At 40.6% G+C, this 27829-nt stretch overlaps 2 protein-coding genes across 6 annotated transcripts in view; one reads left to right on the top strand and one right to left on the bottom strand.

Annotated features, from left to right (window-relative positions):
- Positions 1-4680: 4680 nt before the first annotated feature.
- FAM118A (family with sequence similarity 118 member A) lies at positions 4681-18023 on the top strand. Of its 4 annotated transcripts, none has more exons than XM_040596150.1 (8): positions 4681-4815; positions 8209-8264; positions 9482-9734; positions 10988-11209; positions 11788-11916; positions 12667-12952; positions 16282-16314; positions 17795-18023. In XM_040596150.1, the coding sequence occupies exons 1-8, from the start codon at positions 4810-4812 to the stop codon at positions 17893-17895; spliced, it is 1086 nt and encodes a 361-aa protein (XP_040452084.1). In that variant the 5' UTR covers positions 4681-4809; the 3' UTR covers positions 17896-18023. The 4 variants fall into 4 exon arrangements, with proteins under 4 accessions (XP_040452084.1, XP_040452085.1, XP_040452086.1 ...); XM_040596151.1 differs by lacking the exon at positions 4681-4815 and adding an exon at positions 5823-5885; XM_040596152.1 differs by lacking the exon at positions 4681-4815 and adding an exon at positions 5973-6167.
- A 2429-nt stretch (positions 18024-20452) lies between these two features.
- SMC1B (structural maintenance of chromosomes 1B) overlaps positions 20453-27829 on the bottom strand; it is a 36026-nt gene continuing 28649 nt past the window's right edge. The window contains exons 22-25 of one of the 2 annotated variants that reach the window (XM_040596148.1): positions 26372-26523; positions 26049-26118; positions 22256-22366; positions 20453-21993 (exon numbers count right to left, since the gene is read on the bottom strand). In XM_040596148.1, the coding sequence (XP_040452082.1) occupies positions 21883-21993; positions 22256-22366; positions 26049-26118; positions 26372-26523 (444 nt within the window). In that variant the 3' untranslated portion in view covers positions 20453-21882. The remainder of the gene's footprint in view (positions 21994-22255; positions 22367-26048; positions 26119-26371; positions 26524-27829) is intronic. The other variant, XM_040596149.1, reaches the window with a different exon arrangement.

Raw genomic sequence — 27829 nt, 5'->3', positions numbered from 1 at the left:
AGCCATTTATTAGAAAACTGACTTTTAAAGTGTCACCCACAAACTAACTAGCATTTGCTATAATCAAGATTGCATTAGTAGAATAAACCTAACTCTACTTTTATTGTTTCTTATTAAGAATGAGGAATTCTGGAGAGAGCCACATTGAAATATAAGTCAGTATTGGAGTTGATAACTTGCACAATAAATCAATTAAAACTGGAGATTATGGAGCCTTTGATGTCTCATCTAGGTAAAGAGACTTGGAGCCAGTTAACAGAATAACAGGCTGAAAAATTATTACAGAAATTTCTTATTGTAGTATATCCTAGTAAAATATTAACACTCAAAAGCAACCTTGTAGGGGTTTTTTCTTCTGTAGAATGCAGGACCTTAGTATCATAACTTTTCGAGCATTTATGGGTTACATAGCATTCAAGCAATTAAAGCTGAGGCCTGAAGACATCACTATGATAACCCTTCCTGAACGTCTGCTTTCTGTGATATGGCATCTATGAGTTTCTGCATGAAGGCCCAGATTCTCAAATGAAAAAAATACGAGGTTAAGCATCCAAATACCCCTGGGATGGGATCTGTAATCTTTATTGGAATGATAGCATACATAACAGCAAAACACTTTGTTACAACATGCATTAAATGAGATTTGTAACCGAGATCTCACACTGAAAACCCCATACAGTATGTAACATGGGTCTCATCTGTTGTTGATGTTAATCCAAGCAAGCGTAATGTAAACATGGTATAATGCTTCATTTCTCTTTAGGCATACTGCAGGGTATAAGCCATGGCAACTGGGTGGGTACAAAGAACTTTGCTTCTTAAGTAAGATTTCATTTAGCTTGCATCCCTGGACTTCAGTGCAACTGTTCACAGCTTCCCTTGTAGACTTGATCCTGACATTGATAGGAATTACAAATAGAGATAACCTCACCTATACCTCAAATTAGGAGTCAGGCACAGCTAAGCTACAGGGGAGATCATCTTACCAACCACCTCAAAGGAAATGCTTGTTTACTGGAAAATACACGACCTTGGGGCAGTCAATAGCATTACTGCACAAACAGTTCTGCAGCAATCATCAGCGTGCTGGATCAAACAGCCAGTGTCTGACTGGCCACCGCTGTGCAGGGTCACAGGTGCCTGTCCTCAAGGCTCCTTTTTACCGCAGTTCTTGAGAAGTCCAAGATCTTAACCTATGCTTCTCTGCTGCGCTTCTGCATGCACTGCATACCAGATCCATGTGCTTGTCGCCTTTATAGCTCTCTGCTTGCCGGTGGCTTGATCTGTTGGTTGTGTTTTTAAGCTTGTTAAATATATGCTTAGGCAGAAGTAGCCATTGGACCACAGAAGACCAGCCATGCAGAAAAAAACCCCACTTTATTACTCAGTACTGCATCTGATATGTTCCAACAAAGCAGAGTAACACTTCTAGCTTTGTTCCTATCTTATATATATTTTGTTTCTGCAAATATTTTTGCAAACATTTTCAGCATCTGGTATTTGACAACCAAGACAGACCTTTATGCCAGTTAACCAACAAGTTCTTAAAATAATATTCTCCAGGTTCATTTCTCTGACCTAGTTACATTTTTTAACAATAGCAACTCAAGCAAAATTTGAGTATTTGCAGCTTCCTGTCTGGCTTTCTCTCTGCCCATTCTCAACAGTAATATGCTTGATTTAAATCCATTACTTCCAGTCACTATAATGTTCCATTTCCTTTTACCTTTTTATTTCTCCCTCTTTTTCTTTTCTTTTTTTTTTTTTTTTTGGGGGGGGGGAGGGTACTGTCATCTCTTCGGTTTTGTTTTTTCTCCTTTTCCTATTGCAGTTCTGCCTCTCCTTCAAAATGGCTTTTCTCCCTTTCACACTGCTTCACACGTTGTTGCTGTTCAGAACAGATAAGACAGAGCTCCTTTGTTGTTTCTTTTTTTTGTCAGAAAGGTGCAGAAGACATCCTATTTAATCAAAGGAGATTCCAGTCCATTATGCTCCTTAGTTTTTCAAAGCAAACTCGTATATTCAGACTTCGTTACAAATAGTTCAAATTAAATTCAAGGTCAGAAAGACTGAGGCTAACAGAACTAATTTCCCCCACAATTTACCCTTTTTAATATGTATTCTTTCCACATATGACTATACTGAAATGATTACACTCTCTATGATGCTAGTGTTACTGGACTCTAGAAAATGGATTTTAGTTATAGGAATGTATTATTAGTTATTAAATCAATAACTATTAATTTAATAATGGTTAGTTATTTGAATATTTTAATGGTGGGTGCAGGGGGAGGGATTTTTTCCAAGAAGCTGTAACTTACCATCTTTTCCCTGCCTGATTGAAAGCATAGGACAGCAGCAGCAAACTGTTTGTTTGTTTGTTGAACTGTTTGTTCAACGCAAATATTGAAGGATCCTGACTGCAATTCAGTGTGAGACACAGGAGCAAAGTAATGCAGAACTTGCATGCACTTACACTCAGTTAAATAAAAGTTGACCGTAGGGAGACGTTGGCATCTGTCACTGAAGACATGTTTTTCACTTGGCAGCTTTAAAAATAAGCTCTAGTGTACACTTGCGGTTACATCCAGATTTATTTTACAGATCATGTCACTCTGCAGGGCTTATACATGTACAGTGCTGGAAGTCAAAGACTGTCTTTGAAAATTAACCTCTATATTCAGTTATCGGTAAACTCTAAGTGAACTGACACTGGCATTTGAAAACATACTTCGAATTTCTGATAGTATCTTTCATCTTCAAAGCATTTTAGAAACGATTCTGTTTACAAAAATGACAAACTAGTAAGATCCAGTCAGCTCCAAGATAGAAAAAAGTAATCACCTATCAGGGAGTAACTAGCAGTTCCACTGTGCATGTAGAAGGAATTTTATCTCAATCAACAAGGGCAAATTGGCTTCCTGCTATGAAAAAAATTAAGACATGAGTTAGCTGGCGTCCTAAAGATACCCTTCAGCAAATTCAATAAACTTTCATTACAAGTTTTACTTGTTTTCTTTCAAACCAGCAGGTTCTGGCATAATATAAACTAGGATTTACTTTATCATAACTTATTAAACAGCAAGATGTCAAAAGTAAATCAACATTACATCTCAGGGCATAAAAACACAGCTGAATAATCAAACGGATTGCCTCTTCCAGCCAAAACCAACCAGCTGCATTTCTTATCCTGATTAGATCACTTTGAGTAATATTTCCAAAGTCTGTGGGAATGCCCAAAATAAGCAACTGAATTAACGTTTTTTTAGTACACTTGGATAAACACATGATTTTACTATAATATGAGAGATAAATCTTAGGCTGAATCAAGTAGTAAGCTTCTGTAGTTATTTTATTTAAAGTATGTGTTTACCTCTCAGAGTTTCTCAGTTGTAGCAACAGTAACTTGCCTTTCTTTGTTGCTTCTTGAAAGAAACTCCTTCATGTTTCTAAACTTACAGGTTACAACACACCTCAGCATCCTCTTCTCACCATGATTTTTGCTACTGAACTTTATGCCAATTTTCCTGTAATGGCGTTTGCTTGTCTCTGTCAAATACATTTCAAATAATAACATGGAAATATATTGGAAAATAATACATTGTTACCTCTTGTACATTTGGAAAGGTATGCTAAACCTCTTTTTTACTGTATTGTATATACTTAATTTTGTACCATATTTGATTGGAAACTATCGATATTCTCTGTCCTTAGTGACTTTCTTAACCCCTTGCAAGAGAATCCAGAGCTCACTGTGAGTACTGTTGGGTTTTTTAAAATAATAGTTTTTGTAGTCTAAGGATATAAAAGGAGCAAGGCTTACAGGAAAAGGTAGTAAGTTTTATCAGATGAATTGATTCAGACTGAAAAATGGAAAAGCTGTCCAGGGCCTTTCTTCACAAGTATTTCCTCTGACATTATTTTTTAATTTAATGCAACAAAAAGAAGTATTTTAGGTATTGTAAATCTGCAGAATACTCTGACCTTGAATCTCAAACTCAGCAAAATATTTAGCAAGTCTTTGTGACTCCTACCTACAGCTGACAAAATATTCTAAGATATTCAGCAAGTTATTTAGTAATACATTCCAACACTATTACAAGGCAGTGTCAAATGGCATTCCAAGCTGGATTTCACACACAGTTAGTGGGGATTAGGGAGAAGAATATCACCTGATTCTTTTAAAACACAAGATCTTTGACCTTCAGGTTTACTGAACCCTAAATACCAGCATGTTAAAATACCTTGCTGACTGACGGGCAGTAGTGAAGTGTGAAAGGCAAAGAGCTAGAAGCATCGCAGAGTTTCTCTAACTCTATCAAACTCCAGTTTTCAGGTGAGACTGTAGTTACATTCTGACTTCTCCCTTCCTGTTCTCTCTGATCCTGTCCTCAATCTTTCTTATCACTATGAATCTCCAAATACTTGTTAAGCCTGTCTAGGGACACTGCAAGGTAATATAAAAAAAATTACAAAGTGAGAAGTGATGCTCAGGGAATAGTACACAGAAAGTTCACAAGGACACAATGTTCTTATGCAAACTGAGTTAGTGAAGTCGGTGCAGTCGACACAACTATTCCTGCCAAAAGTAACATCAGATATGGAGTAAAAACAGTGGCTTAATGTTTCATCTGCAAAGCCAGCCATCCTGACCAAAATACTTCCTAAAGCGACATTTAACAAACAAAAGAGAACAGTCAAATCTATCGTATAGGCATGCAAGACCTGTGAATCCTGCGTGTGCCCCAAAACAACAGAAGTGACTGACCAGAGAAACAAAATCTTTTTGGACGTGTGTTTGGGAAGCTTATGCCAGTAAGTACTTCAAGTCTTCAAAAGTTTGTAAAATGGTACCATGGGTAGGTTTAAAAGCTTAAAATTGGAGAATGATGCATTTTCAAGACAGTTTTGCAACTGGAATTTGGGGGTACAGTTCTGCAACAGTATCCTTAGGCACAAGGAGCAGCTTTTACACACCTGATACTCCCAGCGTTGCAAACAAAGTGGGACGCTGCTGTTAGAAAATACGGCGGGGCTGAACTAAGTGTTGTTTGTTAATGAAATGCCTTAATGAACCATAGTGAAGGGCCCTTCAGTTTTTAGGCTTTGGCTTTAAGAGATTAAAACCGGGGTGGGTGAACAAAACCAGAAACCCCTAAAAACCACGAAACAAAACCCCCAAACACCCCGCAGAGGAGGGGAGCGCTGGGTACCGGCGGTGCGGGAGTGCCTGGCGGTGCGGTACCGCTGCGGGCACCCCCTGCCCCCCCCTCCCGCCCGGCCGTGGCGGAGCCGCGAGGGGTACCAGCGCTACCGTCCCTTTCTGCGGTTTGCTTCGCTTTCTCCTCACCCTAATACTTCTCTGTGTTCCTATATATTTCTATGTTATTTCCAATTCTTCTGCCATCTGCAAGTTTTCATAGCGCAGACCCCGTTAATCTTCACGCGTAGGGGCTCCCAGTCTCCTGGACGTGAAAACCGACCCTTCCTCCGTGCCGGGCGCCCTGCTCGTTCGGGCTTTCGCCTCCGAAGGGTCTCGGGGGCTTCCAGGGGCACCCGGGCGCTGCCCGCCGCCCTTCCCGCCCCGGCCGAGGCGCGCACCGTCCCGCCTGGCACCGCCGCGCCTGCCGGGGGTGCAGACCCGCCCGCGCCGCTGCCACCCGGCCCCGGCAGCTCCGAGCCCGGCGGTTCGCGTTCCCCGAGCGGATTTCCCCGCGGGGCTGCCGCCGGCGCCAGCCGGGAACCGTTCTCGGGCGGAATCTTGCTCCTGGGGCGGCTGTTTCCAGCCGGCGGGGAAAGCTTTGGGGAGGGAGTGGCGGGGGCCCGTGCCGCCGGCCCCGCCCTGGGGAGCGCGGCGGGCGGGGCACACGCGGCCGCTCCCAGAGGTAACGGCGCCGGCGGGGCGGGGGGTACCGGGTCGGGCGCCGCCTGCGGAGCTGCCCGCCCCGGGGCGAGGAGCCGGGCCTGGCGGGGTAGGGGATGGCGGCCGCGGGGCTCGGCGCGGCAGGTAGAGCGGGGGTGGGTGTGCGCCGCCGGGCCGAGCCGCCGCTCCGGCTGCCGGCGGCCGTGCGGGGCGCCGTGTCCCGGGCAGCTGCGGGGCCTCCCGCCCCTCCGGGCGCAGGGCAGGCCGGCAGCGCCGCCGGGGGGCGGCTTCCCTGCGCCCGCAGGTGAGGAGGAGGAAGGGGGGCAGTGCCGCCGGCTCTAGCCGTGCCCGCTCGCTGCGCCCAGTGGCGCCGGTGGGTTACCGGAGGGGGACGGCGAATAACGCAGGAGAAGCTGCTGCCCTGCGCAGCGCCACCGGCTTTTCCCCGGGAGAAGCGGCCGGCACGGGGCGGGGAAAGCGGCGGCCGCTGCCCGGTAGCGGTTTTCCTACATTAAACTGCCTGGGACAACCGTTCGGCTCGGTCACACCGCTGACGGGCCGTGCCAGCGGCTAGAGCTCCTGTTCCGTGGGTAGAGCCTCGAACAGAACTTGCTTCTCAAGCAGGAAGAAGGGAGGAGACGCGCGTTGGCTGTGCCGAGCCCCCCTCGCGTTGGCGGTGGGGACCCAGCGCCGCTGGGGGGCTGCGGGACCCGCCGGGCAGCAGCCGCACCGCGGCCCCGAGCGCCGGGCTGCCCCGACCCCGTGCGCCGCCCGAGTGCTGGTGCCCAGGGCCTCGGGTCTTCCAGGTGTGCTCATTGGAGGAGTGTTTGCTACACCTAATAGGAGGATGTTCAGGACTGGGCACGGTTACTCGGGGCTCAGAGGCACGCGGAGATGCGAACTCCGTGGTCCGCAGCCGTTCAGCTGCTGCTTCCAGGAAGCAACTTGAAGGGGTAAAAGGAAACGACGAGGTCTAAAATGTTGGTACCGACAGCATCCTGTGGTGAGATGCTTATGAATTTTGGTAGCTTACCAAATTTGGTAACTTTTATAATTACCATTTTGGTAATTACCAAAACTTTCTTGGGGATTCTTTCCTAAATAGTTCATTGGGTGGGGCTGTAAGGTAATAAGCCTTTTTCAGAATAAATTGAACTTCCTTCGTCTGTTTTTACATTATGAACTCTTAACTTTTCCATATATGAAGGAACCTTGTTCTCTATCGATTTTTAAACATTTTGCTTTAGATAGGTTAATCTGAATTTTGACTGTGTTAAAATCCTTCAGATGATAGTGCAGCATCTTTGTAGGATACTGTCAGTGAAGGAAGGGAGCATGGAGAAAATAAGTATTACAAGAAGAAAAGATTTTTCCACTTGAAAAGACACCCTGGGTGCATTTGCAGAAGAGAGGCATGTGTTTTCCTCAGAAATGCTGATGTCCCTTTATCCAAGGGTGGGTTTTTTTGTTTTGCTCTTTTCTTTGGTGGGTTCACACCCCACCCCACTCACTTCCCATCAAATGATCTCCAAACTTAGGCCTCTTGCTTCCAAATTAGCTGCCAGCATGTGAACCTGGGTGCTGACAAGTTGCCTCGTGAGCCCTAAGGTCTGTCAGAATGCTTATTTTGCTTATTTGAGGGGTTAGGGTCTGCAGTCTCCACAACCATGAACTAAGTTTTGAAGCCAAACAAAAAATACATGCTTATAAAAACAAAACCAAGAATTAATGTAACGAAACTTGGGTATTTCGAAGTGATGATATTGTAGGCAAATTCTTTTGCCAAGATGCAGTTCTTTGTATGCTTTAGATATAATAAAAACTTATTTCTATATCATCTATATTGTATTTAAAATACTCACTGAGGGGGGAAAAAAATTTCTTTCATGTTATATGGTCTGGTAGAGTAACCAGGTGGCTAGCAGGGGGTCCCTCATGATTGTTATGTGTTGCAGAAGTCTGGTTTCCACAACTGATTATTATGAAAAAAACCTCAAGCAATACATTCATTTACTTGAAATGAATTAACATTTCAATGAATATGATAAATTTTATCTTGAATTTAGACACAAGTATATTTCAGCTGCATGAATAGCCGTATCTCTGTTAGCCTTAAAATGTCAATGACTGAGCTTAAATGGAGTTGTGGCAGGTTTACACACACGCTCTGTCGGCTTTGTTTCTATCGGTGTGTTGCTTAACTGGGAAGGGACATACGGAGTCTTGATTTTAAGATACTTGGGTAAGAATAAATAGAAAATGCTAACAATAGTACATCTGGTTTTAATTTTGGCCTTTTCTAAGGTAGAAGCACTAAGAATTATTTTCCATTTTGTTTTACTTAGGGCTCAGAGATGGATTCATCAGAACGATCAACAATCAGAAGTGAGCAGAAATCCAGGTAACTTGTGTTGCAAACCATCTCTTAATGAAAATCTCTAAATACAGTGCAAGTACGTGACTGGAAATTGTGTACGAGAACAACATAACGCTTGAAAACTTGAAATGATCCCAGAAACTAGTTTCTCTGCTGACCGAGTGCTTCATACACAGTCAGGCTGTTTGTGAGGAATAAATAATACACTTGTTGAGGGGAAACAATTTGTGCTTAATATAGCGGGAAGGCATGGGGGACTATCAGCAAAGTGTTATCTGTAGGCATTAGCCAGCAATCTTATCTACGTGTTTATTAATTGCTTTGCCTGAGGCCATTTCCAGTTAAACATTATAGTTTTAGCTAGGTAGATTGAGATGATTGTGAAATAAGAGGTGTTAAGCATCCGTGTTACCAGATTAACAGGAATTAAAAGTCTGTATAGGTAGTTTTGAAAGTCAAGGGAATTCTAAGGTTCTGTATTGCTGAAGGCCTTGTTTGTATATAGTGATTTCACTGTATGGTTTAAATGTGGTTTTGCTTCTTTGCAATGTAATCATGAAAGCCAGACTTGCTCTACAGTTTCTAGTGCTGGCTTGCACAGGGAATACTGATACAAAACCGAACATGCCTTTGAGAGTAATTTGTGGTTAGTAACATCTGAATAGTGGGCTAGATGAACCCTTGATCTGAATAAGTATGACTGTTCTTACGTTCATGTATCCTAAAGTGCGAATAAATGACAATAAAAGATACTGCTTTTTTTCCCAGAAAACCGAAAATTTGTTTCTTTGAAATATTGTAACTTGTCCCCTTGAAATAGTTCTACTTACTTTCTATCAAACATAATATGTATTAGGTAAATCATTGAATAGTCCTTTGACTACTTTTCGTAAAATTTCATTTGAGCTGGTGTTTGGCTAGCCCAGTGAACTGAAAATTGGTGATTGTTGATTTTGATCTCAAAGATATTAAGTGATTTGAAGTTGTTGCTGTTTTTTGGCTTAAATTAATTATGTGCACTTGTCTAAAATGGCAAAAAGACTTAAAGTATATTGTCACTTTGGGGAAGGCTGTGAACTGCGGCCAATACCATTCTTCTCCGTAGAAATGGAGAACTTGGTTCGTTGTATTTTGCACAAGCACTGACAGCTCATGTGGGCTTCCTGAGTCAGTCATGAGCTCTTCAGACAAGTTAGAAAATGCACTGTAAACAATGAAGATTTTTGTTTTCTATTTTATAGAAAATTCTTAAAAAGTCTAATACGAAAACAGCCTCGGGACCTTCTTCTTGTAATTGGAACTGGGGTAAGTGCTGCAGTAGCCCCAGGGATCCCAGCGCTGTGCTCCTGGAGAAGCTGCATTGAGGCTGTAATTGAAGCAGCTGAACAGCTGGAGGTGCTTCATCCAGGAGATGTTGCTGAATTTCGTAAAAAAGTAATCAAAGATAGAGACCTGCTTGTGGTTGCACATGATCTCATCAGGAAAATGTCACCAGTGAGTATGTTTATAACATCTGTTAATTTCTAACATCATTATATACTTTTGTTATCAACAAAAATTCTTTTCAGCTTTCTAGCTTGGGATTTTTCTGGTAAAAATTGAAATGTTGATGGTAATTGTATAGTACGCTGTGCATTTTGGAGAGGCTAAAAAATGCTTCGTTTTTATTTGTCATAATTAATGCAAGCAAGAGTCCTGAGCATGTTTCTTGGAACTGAAAGAGGAATTTATAGCTCTGCTGGCTAAAACTAGAGGTACCCTGAAAACACAGGTAGAGGTGACCGTACTGATATCCTGAGATCACGCAGAGTTCATCACCACTGCAGGTCACACTTCACTGAAGACAGTCTGTACATACCCAATTTCTCAGCCGCTCGTCTTAGGTTCCAGAGATTTTCAGATTGTGTTAATAGGTTTGCCAGGTCTTCTGGTTGAAATAATTAGGGTGACATACTTACTGCTAAGTTGTGGGATGTGTTGAACATTTTGCAACACGTGGTGAGCTTCTCTACAGGCAAAATGTAATAATAGCCTCTCTTGGCAGGAGTCTGCATGTATGGTTAGGCTTTGTAGCAGATTTAATGATTAATACATTTTTCTCAACCCGGAAGGAGTGGGGAAAAAGAAAATAAAAGAAAAAAAAACCCTCCAACCCTTTAGTATATCCCAGGCTCTGAATCCAGGGAATAATTTTAGTACACCAACTGATTTTCAGTAATTGTATGCTTCAGTAAAAGCATAGAAACCTCACCTTTCTCAGTATGTAGTTAGGCCAGTAACGATATGAGGGTTATAAAACAGACTTTTTTTTTCTCTGTGTAATACAATTTATTGAATAGGAAGCTGGTATATTTTATAGAGCTGTAACATGTTCCTGTCAGTCTTGGCAGAATCTCCGGGCAAATGCAGCCTACGCTTTTAGGAAAACGTACATTCGTGTTTAGAAGTGATGAGTGAGATTTTAACTGTAGCAAAAATTTTTAGTTTACTGTAGCTGTACGACAGTGGTTTGGTTTTCTCATGGAAACTTATTTTGAGCTACGTTGTGGAGGCAAGAGCACTTGAATAATTTGAGATCGCTTTTGATGGTTTTGTACATTCAGACGTTTATGCTTGGTATACTGTGTAAACCCTCTTGTAAAGAAATGCTTTGGCATTAAGTAGGCAAATGATGTGGGTTTTCTGTTGGAGGCAGTTAAAGTGGTGCACACGGTCCTTACAAAGTGTTCATGTTTTTCTTTCTTCAGCGTACTGGGGATATGAAGCCCAACTTCTTCCAGGATTGTTTAATGGAGGTGTTTGATAATTTAGAACAACACATTCAGAATCCTGTTGTTCTGCAATCGATCCTGAGACTCATGGAGAGAGGCACAATGGTTCTGACTACAAATTATGACAATTTACTTGAAATATTTGGTCAGCAACAGGGTAAACCTATGGAATCTTTAGATTTGAAAGATAAGGATAAGGTATGATGAGAGCAGTAAATTTTTTTGACTTACCGGCTTTTAAGCTTCACTGAAAGATGTTTTCCTGTTTAAAAATGTCAAGGTTAAAACTTCTTAGCATGTCTGTAAGCTAACAGTAGATGCACAGACGTTTATTTTATGTGTCTTTTTATTCTGAATAATCTGGTAACAGTTACCAAAGTGAGTTTCAGTGACGCATTTACCAACCAATCCCTCCCTTGACCCCCCGACCCTCCCCCCCCCCCCCCCTTATTTATGTGAAGTAATTGTTACAATCACAAATATGATTACGTCTACCTGGTAGTTAATTTGCTGTTCCTATCTCTTCTGTCAGCATTGCTGGAACTTGCTTCTTGGCTGAATGCTTGTTTAGACCAAAAAGCTAGTGATATCTTCAGTATCAGCAATTTAGCGTAAGCTGTGTAATCGGTAATTAAAAGCATCTTTTGCTGCAGAAAAGTGCAAAAGAGTTTATTTCTGCTTTAAGTGGTTGTGTCAGTTTGGACAGCTGTGTAGTTTTGCTGAATCTCTGTTATTGTAGTATAACAAAAAAATGTAACTTGCATAATTTGCTTTAGGTTCTTCAGTGGGCAAGAGGTCATATAAAATACGGAGTTCTTCACATTCATGGCTTATATACAGATCCCTGTGGAATGGTGCTAGATCCCTCGGGATATAAAGATGTTACTCAAGATCCTGAAGTTATGGTTCGTGTGATCTTTAACATTTTTACTATGTTTTGCCAAACTATTTTATTGCAGTCACTGCATGCACGTTACCTAAGGCTAGGGTTTTGCTAGATCACATAGATTAAATAATTGGGGCCCAGAAAAATGGCACTATTATTGAGAAAGCCAGCTATGCTGCTAGGGCAGTGTATGCTCTTGTATACTGCTTCTTTGTAAATCACAATCAAAATCCTCATCTGTATGTCATGGTTTTGGAGTTCTTTTTATTTATCTGATGAAAAAACATTAACCCCAAAATATGAGAAGCCAGAATAAGGATTCATCACCACCTGATTGCTTAGATGAATTATTTATATTTTTATGGGCTTGAGCTGTTACCAGCTCTGGATCTTGGACTTAATGTCATATTTTAGGTATTTTAAGAACTCAAATGTTTGGTCAAGAATATTAATTTTCCTTATTTACAGATTGACCTAACAGGAGCCTTATATTCTGTCATCATAATTCTTTTAATTTAAAATGTCCTTACTGGAAATACTTATGTGTGTACTTGATTTTTGTATGGTAACTTTGATTTTGAATATAATTTTTTTTGTAGAAATGGTGCTTATGAAATGTCAGTTTGCCCTGATTCTAAATGATATGCTTATTTCAGTTCAATAGTGATGTCTGCTCTGCTTCGCCTTTTAAGTCTGACGTACTTTAAAAGTTCTGACCTTGACCTTTTGACTAATGAAGTAAATGGATATCTCGTGTGTTTGTTAACAGGAAGTCCTTCAAAATTTGTATCGAACCAAGTCTTTTTTGTTTTTGGGCTGTGGAGAGACCCTGCGTGATCAGATATTCCAAGCTCTTTTTCTTTATACAGTAAAGAACAAAGTAGATTTAGAACATTATATGTTGGTGCTTAAAGAAAATGAAGACCACTTTTTCAAGCTCCAGGCAGATATGCTGCTGCACGGAATAAAAGTAGTGTCCTATGGGGACTGCTTTAAACAATTCCCAGAGTATGTACAAGATCTGACTGCTCAAATCTGCAAGCAGAGAAGTCCAGGTAATGTGTCCTCTTTAATAAGAAAACTTTGAGTAGGTTCATAGCAGGATGCCATGTCTGAGCAATCAGCATTTGGTCTGAGGTGTTGACCTTACGTGTACCAAGCAGCAGGCCTGTGCGGCATCTTTGCTTATGAGTGGTGTGCAGAGTTGAACACATGACAAAATTGCAACCAGATTTCTTTCCATAAGATCTGTGGATTCTTGCAAATTTGATTTGTAATTGGGAATTTGTCGTTTTGTTAGCATTTGACTAAGATGTTTACTTTGTGAACTACTCCAGTGTATTACTACATTATATGAAATATGACATGTAAGTAAAAGAGACTAAAAGAATTGAAGGAGTTATCTGGTGGGATAAGCTTGTTGAGCCACGATATCTGGTTAAGCACAGAATGGGAAATTAAATCAGTACACCCACTAGTGTTTGGCTTAACAAAGTTAAGGCTACAGGGGAGAAAACCTGAGTGTGAGCATAATGTTTTGTGACAACAGAATAGAAGAGGCTGTGGAATAATACTCTGTTTGTGACAGGGACTGGCATTCTGTACAAGGTGTTTTAATGCCAAAATGGGAAGTAACCCAGTAGGTTTGCTGAAGCCCCTGCGTTGACAGGGAGCTAAACTTTACTAACTAGGTCCATCTGTGTGCTTCCCCTCCCTGCTCCCTTCCATCCTGTTGTCTCTTAACTAGTAAAATTCCTTAGCTGTAACAATGAAGAGCTTTTAATACAAAACCAGGGAAAAATAACAACTATATTTAAAGGAGAGAGATTTCGTTAACGTTTTCCAAACAAGGACGGTTCTCCTGTGGCTAATCCGGAGGACTGAGGAAAATAACTAAATGACCTTGGGAAGAATACTGTTTCACAGCTCTTTGGCTTATGATGTCAGTGAAACTGTTTTGTCTGAAATTACTCCCAAGTGGTGCATAGCAGGAACCTTCCCCTTGCCCTCCCTAAAAGAGAATTGCAGTTGTATGCCTGAATTATCTGGATGAATATTGCATTTAGACTGGATTAGATTTTTCATTCCATGAAGGCCAGAAAAAATATTTAGCACAGCATCTGGGTTTTGGGAAGTTTGTCTGTAGTGTAGACAAGTAAAAGTAGGTTGGGGTGCAGTTTCAGACACTGAACAAGCCTCAGCTTTCTAATTTGTTCTTTGGTGTACCACTGGTGATGGATGTGATGGATGTACTTTTAATAGTCTGCACGGTGTCTACAGCCTGTTGAGTCTGGAGTATCCAACTTACTGCAGAGCAGACCTTGATATTAAAACAGAGTGGGAGATATATTTATGTAAGTTTTAAATGGAAATGACTGCAAAGTCAGACTATAATGCTCCCCTTCTTACTCAGTGGAATTACTGACTGGCATAACACTTGCAAGAAGAGGGACCTTACTCTGACTTCAAAATCTTGTTGATCTCAGTCAAAATCCCAAACAAAACTCTTTTCAAATGTGTGTTACTGTTGTCTACGTTGCCAAATTGTCAGATTTCATTTTTTTATGCTTATTTACACAGTCTTTTAAAAATAGCAGAAGTTTGTTAAAAGGGTTATACGAAAAAAATAATGAGAAATGCAGGCCCTGATCCCGATAGGGTACCTCAGCCGCCCAGACAGTCTGCTGGAAAAGCAGCACAGAAAACTGCAAGCAGTTTACTGAGTGCATTGAGGGCAACTAGTACAGGTGCTGGAGGGCCCAGCCGGAGGAGAGGCGCTGCTGGACCTGTGGCTCAGTAGTGGAAAGGTCAAGAGCTGCTGCCTGAGCTGCAGCAATCATGCCCTGGTAGAATTCTCAGTCTACAGATCAAGCAGATGAAGTGGCACTATCCATTGTATTTGAAAAGTTATGGCAGACTGGGAAAGTTCCCAGTGACTGGAAAAGAGGAACATAACCCCTATTTTTAAGGAAGACCTGGGAAACTACAGGCTGGTCAGTCTCACCTTCATGCTGAGGAAGATCATGGAGCAGATCCTCCTGGAGGTGATTGCTGACAGCCTGCATGGCTTCAACTAAAGGCAGATTGTGCCTGACTAATTTGGTGGCCGCCTCCAACAGGGTCACAGCATTGGTGGATGAGGGAAGAGTGAATGACTGATCTACCTGGACTTGAGCAAGCATTTGTCACTGCCCTGCACAACATCCTCGTCTCTAAACTGGACAGACACAGATTTGATGGGTGGACCCCGTGGTGGATAAGGAGTTGGCTGGGTGGTCACACTCCAAGAGTTATGGTCAACAGCTTGGTGTCTGGTGAAGACCAGTGATAAATGGTGTTGCTCACGGGTCCATATTGGGACCAGTATTATTTACCATTTTTGTTGGTGACATGAACAGTGGGGTTGAATGCACCCTTGGCAAGTCTGCCAATGACACCAAGCTGAGTGGTGTGGTCGACACGCTGGAGGGAAGGGATGCCATCCAGAGGGACCCTGACAGGCTTGAAAGGTGGGCCCCTGCGAACCTTATGAAGTTCAACAAGGCCAAGTGCAAGGTCCTGCACATGGATCGGGGCGATCCCAAGCACCAATACAGGCTGAATGATGAGTGGACTGAGAGCGGCCCTGAGGAGAAAGACTTGGGGTGTTGGTGAATGAGCACCTGAGCATGGCCTGACCACGTGTGCTTGCAGCCCAGAAAGCCAGCTGTGTCCTGGGCTGCATCAAAAGAAGTGTGGCCAGCAGGTCAAGGAAGGCAGTGCTCCCCCTCATGAGACCCCACTTCCCCACTTGTAGTACTGTGTTCAGCTCTGGGGCCCCAGCATAAGGACATGGACCTGTTGCAGTGAGTCCAGGGGAGGGCCACGAAGATGATCAGAGGGCTGGAGCACCTCTTCTGTGAAGACAGGCTGAGGGAGTTGGGGTTGTTCAGCCCGGAGAAGAGAAGGCTCTGGGGAGACCTTACAGCGGCCTTCCAGTGCCTGAAGGGGACCTACAGGAAAGCTGGAGAGGGGCTTTTTATCAGGGGGTGTAGTCATGGGGCGAGGGGGCTGAAACTTAAACTGAAAAGAGGTTATGCAAGGGAAAAAAATCATTACTGTGAGGATGGTGAGGCACTGGAATAGGTTTCCCAAGAGAGGCTGTGGATGCCCCATCCCTGGAAGCGTTCAAGGCCAGGCTGGATGGGGCTCTGAGCAACCTGGTCTAGTGGGAGGTGTCCCTGCCCATGGCAGGGGGGTGGAACTAGATGATCTTTAAGGTCCCTTCCAACCCAAACGATTCTGTGATTCTAAATACAACCTTGCTGTTTTGGCATGTTGCATGAAAGTATGAAAACTTTCTGAATGCTAACTTGTGCTGTTGGTGTCTCTTATACTTCCCTAGATGCTGATCGAGTGGACAGCACAACACTGTTGGGTAAGTAGTGTTCTTATTTTCACAGAACATTCCATAATGTATCAGAGATAAAGTCTTTTATTTACAAAGCCATTAAATGATCAATGTGCAGCACTCTGATTTAGCTCTGGAAGTCTGCTAAACAGATTCTCTTCTTACCCTCTTTCTTTCTTTCTACATATTAGCAGGTAACTGCTGGATTTCAGCTGTCAATAAAATGATAAATGATAGAATGGAAAAGCTACAGTAAATGTATATAAAAAAATTATTAACGCTGATCAGAGTATTTAAAGATTATGAGGCCATGAGGTTTTGGCCTACATTTCCAGATGTTTGTCTGACGATTTTGAATGTCTTCCTTAAGAAGGTATAGAAGAGTGAATCTCAGGCTTAAACTTGTAGTACTGAAGGTGATTTTGGCTAAGCATTGTTCGGGTATCTTTGTGATACTTCTGTGAGTAAGCAGAGCAATAGTACATTCCAATTTATGGTGTAAAATAGCAAAACTTCCCTTTGAAACAAAGCTTGAAGTGAAAAAGATTACACTTCTCAGATATTTGTGCTGCTGCTGCAAATACCATCAAAATCCTATAGAAGTATCATTTCATTATTGCATGTGAGGGTCTTTGGCATTGCAGGAGATTAAGAACCCCCGCTTTGTCACAATCAAAAAATACACACTTATCCAAGATACTTGTGGGCAGGCGTAAAGTCAGAGATTACTTCTTGTGATTCCAACTAGATTTTAAGCTTATCTGTCTTGCAGACAAGTTAATAAATCCCCTTTTCAGTAAAGTATAATTAGGCATCAATGGAGAAGAAAACAAAAACTTGAGCACAACTTATTCCAGTTCTGCTTCACATAAAGCTCCTTTACTAACTTAGTGCCCTCCTTACAAGTAATTTTAGTACCCGTTTTTTTGGAATTTTGGATTTGTATTTTGGAATACATAGCAAGTAAAAAAAAAATTAAAATTGTTCCTTAACACAGATTTGTGTAATTCCCCATAAAAAGATGATCTAAATGTGTCATCAGGATGGATGTCCTGATTTTTGAAGGAGTTTTCCTTCTGTTCATTTTTACAGCCCAGTTATATTGTTTATACTTTCACCGGCAGCTCACACCAAGAACTCTGAATAAGGGATCCAGACTTCTTAAAGCAGCGTCTCACCTGTGAACTCCACAGGCATTATCACACAAAAATGAAGAATTATTTTCTTCAAAAGATTAATTAGTAATTAATTAGCCTGTTTTATGTGTTAGCACCAGAACTTAGTGCTGGGGAAGAGCTTGAGATGAGCTGAAGCGGTTGCAGACTTTCAGTAGGGTTAGTGTTACAATTCAGAATCCAAATTATCCAAATTAATCCAAAAAATACAAGAACCTCAGTGAACCAGAATTGTGTTTATCTTAGTATTTGGAGCTTGTAATAAAACGTATACAAAGCACGTGTATGTAGCAACATTAAAATATTTCTTCCCCCTGCTTCTGCCTCCACAGGAACTTCATGTGTGGACTGTGCTAAAAGGAAGTTGGGAGAAAATGGCAGTGACTCTCCTAAGAGAAGCAAGCAGTCAGATCGTGATATCCCTGCTATTTAATGAGGGAGAAAAAAGAACCCACCAAACCCAACCCAGAAGCTTTTTAACAGCAGGTGTTTTACATCTGCTGCCTGGAAAGTTTTGAGCTGAGTATTTCCATGGTTTTAAGTGGAACAAAAATTGTGCATTTTAGCCTTTTCTTTTCTAGAGCTGTAAATTTATAATGTATGTAAAGCTTGAGAGTCGTACTAGTCACTCTGCAGGCATTTCCATACTACTAAAACTGTATATGCAGGGTCACATAGAAGCAGGTACAAGTTTTCTCTGCCTGTGCTTCAAGCCAGTTGGACCAAGCTCTTACCAAGGTGAAGCCGCAACAGAGGTGATGTTTGAATCGGTCAAAAATGGCTTTGGGCATACCTGTGACTACCTGTTAGTTGCCTTTAATACGAAGGGGGGTTGTATTCTTTTCTCACGAGCTGATCTGCAGTTAGGCTGCTGGAGGTTGAACTTTTCAGGGGTCTGTCAGCACAAGGCTGCTTGCACGCTTCAGCTCCCTGTTAGGAACAAGGAGTGTTGTTTCATGTTTCCAGAACCCACAGCACAGTAACCTGATGATTTTACACTTGAGCTGAAAGTATTTGGTTTTGTTTGTCAGTCTCTTAAGGCATGAGATCACCTGGGGAGAAAAGGATGCACCATATGTACATGGGAGCTTGCTGACTTATTTGCAGTGTATTTCTATGGAAGTATTTTAAATGTTTAAATCATAGAATGTGCCGTCAGTTATCTCTGAAAGAAGATAATGGATAGTCTTAACACAGCAGAATTAAACCCCATTATATCTAATTATGTATCTATAGACAATTTCTAGTGTGTAAGTTTGACTTCAGTGGAACTACTCAAGTGATTAAGGTTAGGCACTGCATTAACTGTTGTGTTTTTCTGAGGAGCTGCTACTTCACTTACCACTGAATTGTCTCAGCACTAAACTGACATAATTGCTAACATTGGTATTCTGAAATTTTCTGGTCAGCTGCCTCTCACCTCAGTGTCTGCAGGGAGCGTGTTCAGGACTGTTCCTTGTCCTGACGCCGGCACATTCCGATCTGGCAGTCCTGGACAAGGCTGCTTCAGTCAGGCTTCTCTACTTACGTTCCCTCGTGGATTTGATATGTTGCACCTTCTGAGATCACATCACACTATAATTAGGTTTTACAGGGGGTGGAAGCAATGGGTCTATCAGATGACCTTTCCCTCTGAATTGTGGTATATCAACCCTTTACTGCTGTGTCACAAAAACAATTTCTGTTTATTCTCCAGCATGTATGTGTGCAAAGTGAAAAGCTTAAAAGTGAAGTGCATGCTTCTTTCTAGACTAGTAACTACCAAGATGGGTAGAGTTTCTGTGATGTGGAAGTCTCTCCCCGTTCTGAAGTAGGTGAAGGTCTGAAGAGGTTTTACTTAGGAAAGCAATCGTAAACAATGCCTGCACACTGACTTTTGTCTCTTCAACCCCAGAAGGAAACATCCAGTTGTCTTTTGTGACTGCCAGTCTGGAAACCTGGAGTTTAGTATATGATAGAATTGCTATGGACCTCATAAGTGCAAGTTCTCATGGTTTCAGCTGTGTTTTAAAAGGTAAAAATCAATAGCAACACCAGCCTGAACATAGACCATACATATCCTCTCCTTTGAGAAACTTATTTATGATACATCACTTTTGAAAATTAAGTCATTTAGCATCATGCATAGTATTATCTGTGAGACTAACCTCTGAAATTTGCTTCTCTAGTCAGTATGAATTGGCTGTTTTCAAAAGTGATCAGTCATGCTATTTTGGATGCTGATCTATCAGCTTAGAACACTTTAAATTGTTGCTTCAAGCTGTAGCAAAATAAATCAGATGAGATGAGCTATTTATGACCCTGATTACTGCAATTATTCAAGCCCAGCCCTGAAGTTATGTAACACCTTATCCTGTGCCTGCAGTCAGATCCACATTAAGAAATCATATCCCCTCCCTTTGGCAACAATCAACTTACACCTAGCATGGGTGATTCTTCAGTTTTGTAGACACGAACTGCAACCTGTACAACAGCCTCCCCTGACTCAAGTGCCATTTATCTGTATCCTGAAAAGCAGATGAGTAAGGCAGTGGTTATTTTAATGCCTAGCATACACAGCAAGAAGGTAGAAATGCCTAGTTTTGTTTTTCTCCCCCCCCATCAAAAAATATATTTTAGTCATCTTAGGGATGAGACTGCCTTGCAGCTACCTTGGGGTTTAAAATACAGTCAAAAGGGACAGAACCTGCAACTTGTTCACTTAACAGATAAATGGAACAGACAAGTAACTAGTTTAAGGCCCTGTTCAAATTATTACCAGAGTACTGTGAAAGAACTAACCATACAAATTGGCATGTTAAATGATGTTTGCCAATTCTACTGTAGAGGGCTCTTTTTCTACTTCATATTTTTATAATAATAATAAAAACTGAAAACAAACTTGCTATTTATTATTTTGTTTTGCTCAAGTAGTGTAATAAAGGTGATAGGACATCTCTGATGATGGTGTACACTTTTAATAAAATATTTAAAGCCAACTATACCATTCCTGTATAGTAGCTAAAAGGTGTAGCTTTCACAATTCTTCACACTGTTCTTTTATTTCAACCAAGTGTTCCTATCAAATGGTTGAAATAACCTCAAACCAAACCTTCTCTACGTGAAATACATAGACTGATGTGGGTCAGAGATCATTGAAAGGCACTAGAGGCTGCTCTTCTGTTTGTCATTAACACTAATGACTTCCACATGTGTCAGTGGATTCTGAATTAAGGGACTGATGCCACCTCACAACTGACTGATACTCAGAGTAAATAATTTTATAACAAAGTGTAGCAACAACCTAAGTAATTCATAAAGATGTCTACAGTGCAGGTGGGCACATTCATGTGACTGAAATATATGTTCCTACAGGAACACATTACCTACTGCCTGCATGTCATTCCTTCCTCATGCAGTAACCCCACCCGTGCTGACATCATCCATCATGTGCAGCAAGCACAGTATCAGCAGCATGTTACAAGGCAGATGTAGAAGCAGCATGGTAGGTGAAAGGAAGTCAGTATATGAACATAAGAAGATGTAATTTTATTAGGAACAACCACAAACCAAATAAAGCTCTTCAGTATACAGAGGTGAAGCACAAGCCAGAGGAAAGCGATTCAAGCTCCCTGAAACTGTGTTCTGTAACCAACTTCATTAACTTTGCTTCTTAGATGAAGCATGGCTGTAAAAATAAATTTGGCTTTACTGGGACAGCTACATAATGACAATCTCAACTGCAAACTAATACACTTTTTTCCTAGGGCTGCTACCTATATGGCATCTGACTCACACCTGTTTTATTCTTTTCACTTGCGTGTGGGTAGACTACCTCAAAGGTGAAATTTTTCTAGGTTACATTGCACCTATAGAGATAACTTTACAAAAGCTTATGATGTATTTTCATAAGGTTGCAGTGGAAGATTGAAGTCTTAGGGGTGTCAAGTAAGATAATGGACAGATTCCAATATCTTCTTTTAAAAACAGGAAATAATCCTATGCAAAGGCAAACAGAAGCAGTTGCAACATAGAATAGAGATTGTAAAGGTCTTGACCAGTGATGGCATGCATCTAAACAGCGCACTGGAAATGCAGCAATACTTTTCGTAAGAAAAGCAAGAGGCTTATTCTTTGTAATACTGTGCTGATGTGAATGAACCTGTAATCCTTCATCTTAAGGCAAACAAACCCCAAAACATTGGAAGAGAAAGCTTTGCAGGCTTTTACGTGCCTCAATGACAACCTCTGGCTACCCCTTGTTAACAGAACTGTATCAATGAATAACAGTTGCTTCCATCAGTATTTTAGAAACTGCTTCATTTGAAAGGTAAACATTTCAATATCAACCTCTAGTAGCCACATTCAAACGCAGATTTGTCACAGTAAGCTGTAAACATGGTTCTTGCTGTTGTCACCTGGCCCCGAAATCATCCACGCTTTATTCTGAAACAGAACTGCGACTGTGCTTCTCTGATCCATCCTGGTCATCAACGTCTGGGTACTCAGTAAGATCCAAAGTCAGCACTCGACTGAACATAACATCATCATACTGAGAAGAAGGATCACACAATTTAAAACATTTCTGTTAAACATTTATGAAATGCTTATTTCAGTTATGAGATACAATAATGAGCCTAAGTTACAAAAATGATCTTTTCAGTGAACCAGTATCTGCACTTACTTCTGAACACAAAGTTCAAATCCAGCAACACAATTATATACGATTCACTGCAGTAACACTTAAGGTGTAAATCGGTACTTCGGCAAAACCCGGTGTCTGTTATTTAATAAAAATTGGTAATAATTGTTACCTCTGGACATACTCCAATCAATGCATCTGCTTTGGAATAAAACTCTTCCTTTAGAGAAATAACTATCATTTGGAACTGCTGATGTGCCTGTTCTCTTATGAAACTTGATACCTTTGGAAAGAAGCCAAATATTTCAGTCAGTCAGTTCTGGCAGACTTAAACCATGCTATAGTTAGGGAATGATCAGGAAAGAACTAACTAGGGTAGCTGCAGAATCCAGTAATTCAGTTCTGAAATAAGCAGGATAAAGGAGAAATAAATGGTATTAAGACAGATACTTTATATGTTCTTAAGAAAACCCCTCAGATTTGCTGCTTTTTGAAAAGGTGTATGAAAATAAATCATTCACTCCAATTAATAAAGTTACAGAAAAAGGCCAGTGCCAATGAAAAATATTTTACTTAATATAACTACAAAGGAAGGTGGAAATTCCTGAACAAGGAAAATAAGTGTGAAAAGGTTGTTACTGGCTGTATTATCAATTCTTATGCAGACAGCAGCATTTTTTCAATGATCTGTAAAATAAAGGTACAAATACAAATTGGCAACTAAATAAATCAGTGTTCCACAATATAAATCAACTGCTGAATAAAGGAAATCCAGCACCTTTTTAATTAGACTTTTGTCTGCACAGTTATATCCATGTGATAGGTAAGTTATTTTTTTTAGTGGAAGAACTGCCTTTAGTGAGTTACAGAATTCACGTTCATTTTACAGTATAATTACAAGTAAATTATTGGAGATATGCTTTAGTAAATACTTAAATGGAAAGAATGCAAAGAAGGTGACTCGGTTCTAAGTATAAAACCTGGATACCAGTGAGTACTAGCAACATCAAGTTTTCCCTATATCATTTTTGCTCACTTGCAATATTTAATTCCTCTGTCTGAAGGTTTCGGTGCTTTCCAGCAACAACTGCATTTTACAGATACAGAAAGAGATACGAAAGAGCCCAGAAGCAAGGAAACATTAGGTTAATTGTACTTGCAGATCACTGCAATTTTGCTTTTGATCATTCTGCAACTGAAGACACTTTCCACACATGCTTAAATAATCTAACTTTCCTTGTAACTATACCGAGATAGATGTTGAAGCCAATGAAAGGAATTTTCTAGGAAACTACCATTTCGTCACCCTTTTCCTGCATTACATGGGCAGCTGCTCTCCAGGCACAGTATACATTACAGCCTGGACCACAGGTTGCCTCCTTCATATTGCTAACACGAAAAGCAGCCCCTTTCTGTCATCCTGCCCCAACTCCTCCACACTGCATCTTGTCAGGGGAGCAGCAGGCGGGAAAAAGACTGCACAAGGGCAGTAAGCCAAACAGGACGTTCTGGACAGGGGCTCTGCAGCCAGTATCCTCCTGCCTTACTGGAGATGGGCACCTCCAGCCATGGAGGTTAAAAAACCAGGTAGAATCCCAGTTCAAGTTCAAAGCAGGAAGCTCAGCATAACTTCCCAGTCAGGTTAGATGTGCCCCAAGGATTCAACTAAAGGATTAACGTAGACCGCACACTAAGGACATTTCAGGGTTAGCCCCTAATGTGTAATATAACCTAAGTTTAATAGCTCTTTGGCTATAAAGTGGTATTTATGGATGGTATTTTTATAAATAGACTATAAGTTCTGGTCTAATATACTTAAGCTTTCTGCATTACTGTCCTTTATTTTCTTGACTATACATCTTCAAAACATATATTACTGTTGCTTATGAGTCAAATGAAATATGGTACCTTCGAACTGTAAAAATACTACCAATTGAAGGTTATAAGCCTGGGAACCATGTGGCAACAACTGTTAATGACAGTCTTTTGTGGGCTATGAACGTGATTTTTAACTGAAAAGTAAACCAGATTTTAAATAAGTTTGAATTTAGAAATCTAGTTGCATAAAGGAAAAATCAGCTATTCTTTGTAGCGTTTGGAAGAATGGTGCATTCTTAAAGTGGCCATCTCTTTCACCAGATATGTCAGAACAAGCCTATTCAGAAAGGCAAACTGCAGCCAAGTGCCTCATTAGTGTGTCTCATTAGCTGTGTTAATGCATCATTTTTAGTCTCTATGGAAAGTTGGTAATATAGTAGAAATCATTAACTTCATGGAATGGGTACGTAATCGGCAACTGCTGCATCCATAACTGCAACAGGAACTTACATGGATAAACTAGCCATCCAGATAACTGGCAACTTTTTTAGGCATGACCTGGGATCCCTGCCCAGCTCCAGACAGAACCATGGAGAATTCTACACTCATATCCAAAAGACCACAGAAGTCTGCAGAGATAGGAAGTACTAATCATCTGATATAGTGCCGCTTTGATAAAAGGCAAAAATGTGAAATTCAGCATGAAACAGTAATAGCAAACAAGAAAGACAGTAAAGGAAATGTGGAGGCAGCCTGCCTGCCTAAGTCATCAGCCACATTACATTTGTCTCCAGATTTACTAACATCCAGAAAACACTGGTATTTAACCAGAATACATGATCTTCAGCTGTTATATGTCAACTCACAGTGGTCCCAAGTGAAAAATTAATAACTAGAAGTGTACCCTGCTAAAAAGCTTAGATCACATAAGTGTTCTGTGATCTGATGCGTAATCTTGTCTTGTCATCGAGAGCCAAACCCTAAAGCCTGCTTAGTTATTTCCATTACAGTCCCATTACATCTAATCTGGTGTTGCTGAAACACACTGGACTGAGTTAAAGCAAACTCAGGGCATCATCATCTGCTCAGAAGTAGTGGATAATGAGCATCCCTCATGGACTTGTAGCCCAAGGAATGTTTAAGGAACTCGGGTTCAGGAAAACACTTCTCACAATGCTACACTGAGTCAGTAACCTCTGAGGCTGAATTCTATCTGGCAGGGACAAGTAGTGGAGCTTCCCCAGCTGTCTACTATAGAGGTATCCTCCAAGCAAACTCTGCTGTACTTGGCACATCACAATTAACTCCTTTAGGAAAGGGGGGTGGGAGGGAAGTTTGGTGTTTATAAAACGGTTTTTGTTTGTTAGGCTCCACCAAGACTGACAATACTATTAATGCAATGAGAATTACAGCTTGATCTTTACATGGAAAGGAATGTTTCCACAGAAGAAAACCCAGGCACCTGCAGAGATCCTTTTGATTCTTCTCCTACATACAATCTCCTTGTATCCTCCCAGAGGCTCAAGTCTACAGCTGGCAATCTTTACTGTTTGTATTCTATCATAAGTTTTTGTTACAGTGAATGATTGTTACCAAAACAGGAAAGAGAAATTGAGAGAACAGGAAGTTACTTTAATGAAGAATTCATGTGACTAGAATGACAGGAGTGATAGCCCTTAATTGGTATTAACTTAAAAATATTTAGTAGGCAAGCTAAAAATAAATACTCCAGTGATAGAATGACTCGACTTCGACATGACGCTCCTTTCTACTTAGAAGTAAGGGAACTCAAAAGGCCTTAAATAGTCCAACCAAACACACCCAACCAGCAACTCACAAGTGACCTTCGTGTCAGACTGTACCACGTGGTCATGCAGCATGCTTTCACACTCCTGACCTATTTTTCTCAGCTTCACAGTTTGGGGACTGATTAAAACCCAGTTAGATTTCTATCAATTTAAACCTAGCCCCAGTCTAACATCTCATACAACCATTATTTCAGCCCTAAACCAAATATATATTTTAGAACAGGTTAAGATAGTGTAATCAATCTCTTTAGCCAAACAGCCTGTAATGAAGCGTAGTGGTCCTTCTACAAAAGATATTATATTCTTGATAAAAGGATAAGGTGAAAGGGACCAACTTACTTTATCAATGTTTGCATTATCCAGGGCAGCATCTATCTCGTCTAAAACAAAAAAAGGTGCTGGCCGAAAACTGTAGAAGACAAAACAGTGTTTTGCATTTAGATGCAAAAATGTTAATAAACATTCTGATTACTTTAGAGATTCACTTACTCCATCATAAAATTTTGATAAATAGTAATGACAGGTAAAGAATAAGGACTCCAGTAATGCTCCAATAGAGTATTACAAATGTGTTAAAAGTAATTTTTTTAAGTTTATCACTATCAACCTTCCTGCCGCTTACTCAGCCACATACTTGGGTAATACCATAATATTTCTTTTACCTGTGTATAGCAAACACAAGAGCCAAAGCTGCCACAGATTTTTCACCTCCTGACAAACTGTCCATTGGCATAAAGCGTTTTCCTGGGACCACACAGTTAAAGCCAATGCCTTCCAGATAAGGCTCCTCAGGATTTTCAGGACTAAGGAATGCCTGGAAATGCATAAGTTTCATTATTAATAGTGACATTTATAAAATTATTAAGATGGACAGGCTCAAATAGTGACTGAGCTAGTGCTGAAGCTGGTAAGTTGGCTTCACTTGTAGGAAACACCTGTTCATCTATACCAAAGAGTAGCACTATAAAATTTCCCAGTGAATATGCCTTAATGAATCATGAGCCAGGAGGCTAGTTAACAAAACCATTTGGGAAATGGCTCTACATATTTGTTGTTTACAAACTTTCAATTACCGAATAAACTTGATTTTATCACCTTTTATGTAAGTGCTCTATTATTAGAGTCTTAGACTTCAAAAGCAGTTTTCTTTTTTGTTCAGAAGTAAATATACTTCAAAATTACACTTTTTTGTGAAAGGTTAGTTTTACAAAACCTAGCTTTGGCCTGGATAAAAATTTTAATATAGGTAGCCTTCTCTATATTTTATATCCTGCTTCCCAGGTCCAAAATGTAAAAAGTATATTTTAAAGGAATGTCCATTTTACCAAATCATTAAAAAGCATGATTGATAAGCTAATTGGTACATGGGTTATTTTTCTCTATTGAAGAGACAATAAAACAATGCAGTCTCTTCCCCTTTACCCAAGCAGATACAGATAAAAACTTCCTTAGTTGACACTCATTTCAAATGACTCCTCTCAGATCACAGACACAGTGGAAGAAAAAGAAAATGAAACATAACTTTTAATTTGATTTAAAATAATTTCTGTGGTAGATAGTCCTGGAAGTAATAGCACCTGCAGCATCTTTGTTTTGTGGGAGGGATGCATATTTTCTTCCTTTTCTCTGTCGAGAATGCCTGTCATTGTTACTACAATGTTCTTCAGGCTGTAACCATGTGAGAGTTGCATTGCGAGATACTTCTATGCCACTGCATGTATCTATGCAAAAGGAATATGTATGGACACTGTAGCTTACTAGGGAACATCAATTCCTTGCATATCAAGATATGAAAGGAATGACATTCCTTTCTCCACAGAAGAGGAATGAAAGAGAACTGGTGGTGAATAATGAATCTGTGTCTGTGCAATTTCTTAAGCAGTAGTTTCTTTTAAAGTACTGTAATACACAATGTGCTGATGAAATAACTTTTAGTGAACCATACATTCAGTGCACAAATGTTCTGAGTCTACGTCTGGAAGTTAAACTAACTCGATCTATCAAAGCTTCTCTTTTCTTGACTAGATAGCAAAGTATTATTAATATATTAAGAAAAATAACAATTTGTAACATGAAAAATTCTTTAAGGTTGCTTAAAAGGCAGCTGTCCAAGCTGCACC

Source organism: Falco naumanni, chromosome 5 (assembly GCF_017639655.2).
Source record: "Falco naumanni isolate bFalNau1 chromosome 5, bFalNau1.pat, whole genome shotgun sequence".
Lineage (NCBI taxonomy): Eukaryota > Metazoa > Chordata > Aves > Falconiformes > Falconidae > Falco > Falco naumanni.
This window is presented reverse-complemented; position numbering and strand designations above follow the sequence as displayed.

Excerpts from the sequence above, each read along its gene's own strand:
- FAM118A (XM_040596150.1), top strand. Across the intron at positions 12,953-16,281 it reads CTGCAAGCAGAGAAGTCCAG|ATGCTGATCGAGTGGACAGC; the intron begins GTAATGTGTCCT and ends ATACTTCCCTAG. Across the intron at positions 16,315-17,794 it reads GGACAGCACAACACTGTTGG|GAACTTCATGTGTGGACTGT; the intron begins GTAAGTAGTGTT and ends CTGCCTCCACAG.